The sequence below is a fragment of the Chiloscyllium plagiosum genome, chromosome 28 (genome assembly GCF_004010195.1).
Source record: "Chiloscyllium plagiosum isolate BGI_BamShark_2017 chromosome 28, ASM401019v2, whole genome shotgun sequence".
Classification (NCBI taxonomy): domain Eukaryota; kingdom Metazoa; phylum Chordata; class Chondrichthyes; order Orectolobiformes; family Hemiscylliidae; genus Chiloscyllium; species Chiloscyllium plagiosum.
Window position 1 is genome coordinate 46,970,690 of NC_057737.1, and position 9,223 is coordinate 46,979,912.

At 39.9% G+C, this 9,223-nt stretch overlaps 1 protein-coding gene across 1 annotated transcript in view; it reads left to right on the forward strand.

The window, feature by feature from the left end:
• Positions 1–9,223, forward strand: part of nup88 (nucleoporin 88) — a 48,635-nt gene that overhangs the window by 27,710 nt on the left and 11,702 nt on the right. Inside the window, exons 13-15 of the mRNA XM_043718836.1 lie at positions 1,331–1,396; positions 6,619–6,699; positions 6,802–6,928. Of these exons, the coding sequence (XP_043574771.1) occupies positions 1,331–1,396; positions 6,619–6,699; positions 6,802–6,928 (274 nt within the window). The remainder of the gene's footprint in view (positions 1–1,330; positions 1,397–6,618; positions 6,700–6,801; positions 6,929–9,223) is intronic.

Genomic DNA, 9,223 nt, shown 5'->3' on the forward strand with positions numbered 1-9,223 from the left:
AATGTTATTGTTGATCAGAACCTCAACTGGCTTCACCACATAAACACTGGCTACAAGAGCAGGTCAGAAGCTTGAAGTACTGCAGTGAATAACTCACCTCCTGACTCCTCAAAGCCCGTCCACCATCCACAAGGCACAAGTCAGAAGTGTGATGGATTACTCCCTACCTACCTGTATGAGTGCAGCCCCAACAACACTCCAGAAGCTTGATACCATTCTGGCCCAGCCAGCAACACATTAATCTGTGAATGCATATGAAAAACTTTTTAAATGTTATGAGGAGTTTTGCTTTTTGAAGTCCCCTCTAAACGTCCAACCTCTTGCCCTCGATCTACTCCTTTTTGGTTATGGACCTCTCAGATGCCTCTTGATTTTCAACTCTTCAGTTATGTTTCCTGTCAGCTAAAGCAATCCCAATCTTATTATTCTCTGCAGTTGAGGCAACACATTTATAATTTCCCCTTCATACTCATTCTCTCATTGTGTAAATTCCACCTAATATTTAACTGTCTTCCTCCAAATTCTGTGTATTGTTTTTTTTTCTTTGTGAAAACAAGCGAGAAGAAGCCACACAGAACCGTATCAGTCATCTGTCTCTAAACACAAATTATCCTCATTTGTCCCTAATGAGCCCTTTTTTAATTACTTTCATATACTTTGTTTTATTGATTTTTTTAAAATTGTCTTTTTTCATCCTTGCTCTTTTCTTTTCTCACATTTTAATTTCACACCTTCACTACTCATACTGTAGGTTTTCTATAATGTTTAGCCTTATTTATCTGAAATCCCCCTTTTTCATCTATCTATTCTTCAAGCTTCTTGATATCCAGCAGGGTCTGAATTTGTTTGCACATGTTTTTCTTTAAGTTCTTTCACATTCCTATTTTGAACCCTTGGAGCCCTTGTATCTCCTCATCCTCTTTATCTGGCATTGATTTACCCTTTTAACTTCTACAAGCTCACACTAGCTAAATCATATATCCGTTTAGATCAATAGGTTTATGTTTCAAAACCTCTCTTCCTGATCTTTGACCTTTACCCATGACCACTCTAAATATAATTCCCCACAATCCTATCCAATATAGTGCTCTTCATATGATACTATTTCTACCTCCCATGATTCAATCTTTTCACTAGGTTCAAAACACCACCCCTGTTTTTGTACGGTATGGTGTGCACTGTCTAAATATTTTCCTGAATACATTTTCTGCTCCCTTTGTGCCTTTCACACCAGTTCTACCTTTGTTAAATTTAGAGTAGTGCAATGTTATTGAGTTAACTATATCATCAAGAGTTGATAGTAAAATCAGAATTCTGTTCCACATTCCAGGGTAAAGCTACTGGAAAGTCAAAAAAAGAAGCAAATGCAGGATATTGTGCAGTGCATTGGGGACAAGTAAGTACATTGTGTTCTTAAATGGAGACACATGGATGCATTTTTAAGCCACTCAGTAATGTGAAACTCAATGAAGCTATTATTGTGATGGCTTTCCTGAGTTAATACCACAAACAGTTTAATTCGTTTTCTTAGCTACTGAAGTAGGGGTACCAATATCCTGGGGGAAAATTTGCTAATGATCTTCGGGGTGGGAGCGGGGAGGTTAGACTAATGCAGCAGGGGGATGGGAACCTGAATTGTAGTTCTAATGTACAGGAGGTTGAGGGTAGTGAGGTCAGGGATAGGTTTACAAGGTCGTGAGAGGGCACCAGCAATCCGAATGTTGGTTTGAAATGTGTGTACTTCAATGCCAGGAGCAACCAGAATAAGGTTGGTACCTGGCACTTCAATGTTGTGGCCACTTCAGAGACTTGGCTCGAGGAAGGACGGGAATGGTTGTTGCAGATTCCAGGATTTAGATGTTTCAGCAAGAACAGAAAAGATGCTAAAAGAGGTGGGGGTGTCAATCAAGTGGCAGCTGAAAGAACATTTGAGGACTCATCCACTAGGGTAGTTTGGGCTGAGGTTGGAGACAGGAAAGGAGAGGTCACCCTGTTGGGAGTTTTCTATAGGCCTCCGAATTGTTGCAGAGGTGTAGAGGAAAAGATAGCAAAGAAGATTCTCAATAGGAGCGAGAGTAACAGGATAGTTGTTATGGGGGACTTAAACTTCCCCAATATTGACTGGGAATACAATAGTTCAAGTAGTTTAGATGGGTCAGTTTTTGTTCAGTGTGTGCAGAAGTGTTTTCTGACACAGTATGTAGGCTGGCCGACAAGGGGCAATGCCATATTGGACTTGGTACTGGGGAATGAACCCAGCCAGGTTTTAGATTTGGAGGTAGGTGAACACTTTGACCATAGTGACCACAATTTGATTATGTTTACAGTGGCAGTGGGCAGGGATAGGTATATACCACAGCGAAAGAGGTATAACTGGGAGAAAAGCAATTATGATGTGATTAGGCAAGATTTAGGATGCATAGGATGAGGAAGGAAACTGCAGGGGTTGGACACTCTTGAAATGTGGAGCTTATTCAAGGAAAAGCTACTGTGGGTCCTTGATAAATATATACCTATCAGACAGGGAGGTAGTTGTCGAGAGAGAGAGCCATGGTTTACGAAAGAAGTTGAAGCTGTTCTCAAGAGGAAGAGGAAGGCTTATTTGAGGAAGAGGCATGAAGGCTCAGTTAGAGGACTTGAGAGTTAGCCAGAAAAGATCTAAAAAGAGAGCTAAGAAGAGCCAGGAGGGGATATGAGAAGTTGTTGGCGGATAGGATTGAGGAAAACCCTAAGGCCTTCTACAGGTATATCAGGACTAAAAGAATAACTAGTTATTAGGGCTAATCAAAGATAGTGGAAAGTTGTGTGTGGAATCTGAGGACATAGGAGAAGCGCTAAATGAATACTTTGTCAGTATTCACATTGGAAAAGGAAAATTCACAAAGGAAAAGGAAAGTTAATGAAAATATGGAGATATAGGCTATAAGATTAGATGGGGTGGAGGTTTTAGCAATTTTGGAAGATCTGAAAATAGACAAGACCCTGGAGCTGGATGGGATTTCTCCTCAGATTCTCTGGGAAGCCAGGGAAGAGATTGCAGAGCCTTTGGCTTTGATCTTTGTCATCATTGTTGACGAGAGTAGTGCCAGAGACTAGAGGATAGCAAATGTTCTTCCCTTGTTTAAGGAGGGGAGTCAGGACAACCCTGGTAATTATAGACCAGTGAGCCTTACTTCAGTTGTGGATTAGGTGTTGGAAAAGGTTATAAGTGATAGGATTTATAATCATCTGGAAAGGAATAATTTGATTAGGAAAAGCCAACATGGTTTTGTGAAGGGTAGGTCATGTCTCAGTAACTTAATTGAGTTCTTCGAGAAGGTGACAAAACAGGTGGATGAAGGTAAGGTGGTTGATGTGGTGTATATGGACTTCAGTAAGGCATTTGATAAGGTTCTACACGGTAGGCTATTGCACAAAATAAGGAGTTTCGGGATTGAAGATGATTTTGTGGTTTTGATCAAAAATTGGCCAACTGAAAGAAGACAAAGGGTGGTGGTTGATGGGAAGTGTTCATCCTAGAGCTCCGTTACCAGTGGTGTGCTGCAACGGTCTGTTTTGGAGCCACTGCTTTTTGTCATTTTTATAAATGATCTGAGATGAGCGAAGAAGAATGGATTAGTAAATTTGCGGATGACATTAAGGTAGGCAGAGTTGTGGATAGTGCCAAAGGATGTTTTTGGTTATAGATTGACATAGATAAGATGCTGTATTGAGCTGTAAAGTAGCAAATGGAGTTTAATGCAGAAAAGTGTGAGGTAGTTCACTTCAGAAGAAGTAATAAAGATGAGGAGTAATGTGCTAATGGTAAAATTCTTGGCAAAGTAAGATAAACAGAGATCTGTGTCCAGGTGTGTAAATCCCTGAATGTTACCACCCAGGTTGATAGGGTTGTTAAGAAGGCATATGTGGTGTGTTGGCATTTATTGGTAAGAGGATTGAGTTTTGGAGCCACGAGGTCATGCTTCAGCTGTACAAGACACTGGTAAGGCTGCACCTGGAGTATTGCAAGCAGTCCTGGTCACCACATTATGGGAAGGATGTGGAATCTTTGGAAAGAGTTCAGGGGACACTTACTAAGATGTTGCCTGGTATGGAAGGAAGATTTTACAAGGAAAGGCTGAGGGAACTGAGGCTGTTGGAGAGAAGAAGTTGTGAGGTGACTTAATTGAGATGTATAAGATAATAAGAGGGTTAGATAGGGTGGACAGTGAGAGCCTTTTTCCTTTGGTGAAGGCTAACACGAGGGGGCATAGCTTTAAATTGAAGGATGATAGATTTAAGACAGATATTAATCCTTTACTCAGAGTAGTAGGGTGTGAAACGGTCTGCCTGCAACAGTAGTAGACTCTCTAATGCTAAGGGCATTTAATGAACATTGGACATGCATATGGGTAATAATGGAACGGTGTAGGTTAGATGGGCTTCAGATGGTTGCGCCAACCTACTAAACCATCGAGAGCCGAAGGCCCTGTACTGCGCTGTAACATTCTATGATCAATGAAACTCAAATCCCTCCCATCTCTGAAAAATAGGACATTGCAACTTTGTACATCAAGATTTGTGGAATTAATTTATTTTCACAAGTAGGAATGAACAGTAGAAATTCTTGTTACAATCTCCACAAGACGTTAACTTTTTAAAGCATCTGTCATGTTAATGGAAAGAAAACTATTGGGCAAGACTTTTTTTAACTTTTACTGTAATAAACCAACTAAAATAAATGTAGTTCAAATATTAATGAACAGGCTAAAAGTATTATAGATATACCTTCACATTAAATAGACAATACAACCAAGGAATACTTGATGTAGCTAAAAGTATAGGAGCAGCTTGATCATCCCATACCACTTGATCTCTTCAACATTGATGATATCATCTAACTCCTTCAATGCATTCAATGATTTGATTTGTTTCAAAAACTGTTCCACTGCTCCACAGAATCTCTCTTTCCACTTTATCCTCATAGCCCTTGAGTCACATTCACTGGCAGCAAAACACATGGGCTACCACCAACAAGGCATACATTTAAGAATCCTCTCTTATTCAGCGCACGACATTCCTGGTGACACAGAATTCCCTTTAACTCTCGTCTCCTGCCCTGTCATTTTCTTATACTGTTGATAACCGATTAAATAACATGGATTCAGTTTACTTTAAAATCTCCAGTTTTATTTAGCAGCTCAAACTATAACTTGCAGCTGCAGATAACCATGTCTCCTGGCACTAGCTTGCTTTTGTTGGGCTGCATGTTGCATTTGGTCAAGTATTTTCACCCTGATCATTGCCTCAGTAATATCTCTCTTCTTATAGAATCCTCCCCTTGAGCCCCCTTCCTTTTTACATGAACTTGTGGTCCCTCACAACCTTGAAACAACAGCAGTGGTCTGGTCCAATCCAGAATCCATTGCCTTTCCTGGCTTCAGCTGTCTCTCTGCCTTCCAACACAGTAAGACTTTTGAGGTTTGTTTCAACATCAGGTTCTGTTTGACAACTGCTAAACACAGCTGTTGCAGTCAGAGAAAATCTTGCTTACTTCTTGTCAGAGTCCTACACCACAGAGACAGACCCTTTGACCCAAACTGGTCCATGCCAACTAAAATGACTATCCATGCTAACCCCATTTCCCTGCACTTGGCCTATATCCTTCTAATCCTTTCTTCCTCCATGTATTTCTCCAAATACCTTTTAAATGTTGTCAATGTACCCACCTCACCCACTTCCACTGGCAGCTCATTCCATATGTGAAAAGGTTGCCCTTCAGGCTCCCTTTTACTTTTCCCTTCTAACCTTAAACTGATGCCCTCTAGTCCTCAATTCCCAAGCCCCGGGGAAAAAGAAACTGAGTGCATTCACCCTATCCTTGCGTCTTATGATTTATATTTGTCTACAAAAATTCTGTGTTTCAAACTGTCAGGTGGAAAGCACTGCATTTGGTTTTCTCTGGTCATGTGGGCATTCTTGAAATCTAATTATGCCATATTTGGGAAAACAGTTAAGCCTCTCAAAGTACTCCCCAACTCTGGAGACATCACAGAAACAACATTTAAATATTCTCCAAAGTACATGGGTCATTATACTCTCAACATAAAGAAACATTTAATCTCTATCTTGAATAATTCTCATTAAATAGTTTTAATCTTTAACTATGGACGTTAATTTTAAACAGCTTCTGTAGACATTTGTCTGCTGACACAACTGATTCCAGTCTCTCCAGTATCATTGGCCTTAAAAGCGCCCTTGAATGTATTATGTCATAAATTTGTTTCATAATGTCTTTGGGATATTTTGTTACATTTAATTCTGCTATGTAAACAAAATTTGTTGGATCTGACTGTCAAAGAATCTTTAACAATCTGAAGTGATAATTACATTATTGCAATCTGTATTGTGATCATGACTGTGATGGAGAGATCAGGTAGAAAGTCTGGGCAAATCCACCTGAGCCAGAAGCCTCCAATCTCACTGTTTTTCATCACTTCCTACTTGATTGATATATATTTTGTAAATACAATGAGTTACATTGGATTGAAGTTACCAGCAGCAGTTCTTGTTAAGAGATAGAACAATTGATGCAGTTCAGCTTTGGAGGTGCTGATCAAAACTAATTTCTTTCATTAGGAAGGTGATGCGGGAAATGGCAGAGGTACTTGCTGACAAATTTGAAGATGCAAGAGACAGTCAAGATGACATCATGATTAGGTATGAGCCAAGAATAGGACAATATCTCTAAGTAGAGAAATGGGTAGACATTTATAGTTTTAGAAAAACTGATTCACTTTCTAAGTTACCTCTGCATTACAGAGTGAAGAGAATCTTGCACAGTTTGAATTCAAAGCTTCCTGTGCTGTCGGACAGCGAGAAAGATATGAAAAAAGAACTTAAATGTATCAGTGAGCAACTTGAGGACCTGGGAAACAATGTTAAACAGGTATGAATAATCTTAGAACTTATATTGTTTAGTATTCTCTTGAGGTAGCTGGCTCTCAGGAACTTTTTCTTTTAAAACTTCAAAACATACTAAAACAAAGCCACTCCATTTATGTTTACTGTTAATTACTATAGCCAGCTGCTTTGGAATGCATTTCCAACTGGGTTGCGCTTCAGAATTCTAAACAAAAATTGTCAATTTGGCTCAATGGGTTGCATTCTTACTTTAGAATCCAGTTGTAATGGGTTCAGGCTTTTTTTTTCCTTTTGGAATTGATGTAATTTTGGAACTAAAATTGGTATACTGAATCACTGCTGAAATGGTGGACATAATACCCATTTGGTTGAAATGTTAAACTATAATCCTTTTCAGGACAGAACAGGATCTATGGTCTTTTTTGAAAACGTGCAAAGAAGCTTTTACTAGTATCCAGTTATCCAATCCTTTAATCAATGCTCTTGTACTATCCAGAACTCCATCTTAAATTATAGTGTCTTTGGCAACAATGTATTCTAGAAATCCAAATATGTTACCTCCTCTAGTTTCTCCTTATTATACTGTCAGGGAAAATTGTATTTGATAAATCTTTCATAAAACCATAGTGACTCACAATCCATGTTGTGATTTTGCCAAGTGTCCTTTTGTCATATTGCTAATAATAGACTCCATTGGCTGTATGGTGTTAGAGGGGAAAATGAATCACTCATAGACTAATTTCTAGATTAGTTAACAGTCTAACTAACCACTTGTCTGTTGAGGTTTTGGGTTCAAATGAGCAAGGGAAGGAGCCTCCACTTTGAGTTGAGTTATTTGAAAGCTATGGAACAGCAACTTGATGAGAACACCAAACTGAGAATCTCAAGTGAGATTGTGGGCAACATAGGCAGGAGAAAATGCTGAAAGGCTTCTGACTTATCCACAGCATCTCGGGGCAGGACCAGCCCACCTGAAGGTTGCTAATTCCATCAGCAAACTCTCATTGCTAAGCCAATTATGTCTGCACTTGCTCAGCCACATTCATCAGACGCATGATGACCATTTAACCAAAGAAGTTCTGCACAACGAATTGGCTGCTGGATAATGACCTCCTGAATGAGCAGCTATGTTTCCTTTGCAAGAGTGACTTCAAGTAAGATGGCAGATATAACCTGTATCTATAGCTAAACCATTTATTCCCTTACTGATTAAAAAATTCTGTGTCAGCCTTAGTATACTTGAATTCTTTATCACAAAAATGGAGTTAAAGAGTCACTATCGTCTGGGGAGAAATTCTTACTCATCTGTGTTCAATGGATAATGCCTTATTCCAAGATTATACCTTGTGGTTCTAGCTTCTCAAAGTGGGAGAATCTAAGAAAGTGATTGTTGGGTCCCTTGCTGAGATATTAGGCTGGAGGGTGGCTAATGTGGTGCCACTATTTAAGAAAGGTAGTAAGGGAAAGTCAGGGAACTATAGTCCGGTGAGTCTGACATCAGTGGTGGGTAAGTTGTTGGAGGGGATTCTGAGGGACAGGATTTACATGTATTTGGAAAGGCAAGAACTGATTACAGATAGTCACCATGGCGTTGTACGTGGGAAATCATGTCTCACTAACTTGATTGAGTTTTTTGAAGAAGTGACAAGGAAGATTTGAAGGCAGAGTGGTGTACATGATCTATATGCACATCAGTAAAGTGTTCGAGAAGCTTCCTGATGGTAGACTAGTTAGCAAGATTCGGTCACATGAAATCCAGAACAGCTAGCAGGTGACACCAAAATTGGTGGTGTAGTGGACCATGAAGAGGGTTATTTCAGATTACAGCGGGATCTTGATCAGATGGGCCGAGGAGTGACAGATGGAGTTAAATTTAGATAAAGATGAGGTGCTGCATTTTTGGTAATGCAAATCAAGACAGGACTTGCACATTTTATGGTAGAGTCCTAGGAAGTGTTGCCAAACAGATCTTGAAGTGCATGTTCGTAGTTCCTTGAAAGTGGAGTTGCAAGTAGACAGAGTGATGAAGAAGGCGTTTTGTCAGAGTGTAACGTAATTGACAAATTGTCAATGTTTGGATAATGTGAACTTTCTAACACTTCAGTGGTCCAGGACATTCAGCCTCGGACCTTCGGGTGACCATCCTCCAAGGTGGACTTCTGGACAGGCAGCAGAGGAAAGTGGCTGAGCAGAGGCTGATAGCTAAGTTCGGTATCCATAGGGAGGACCTCAACTGGGACCTTGGGTTCATGTCACATTACAGGTGACATGAACTACACACACACACACACCACACAGATATTCCTACACACACACACAC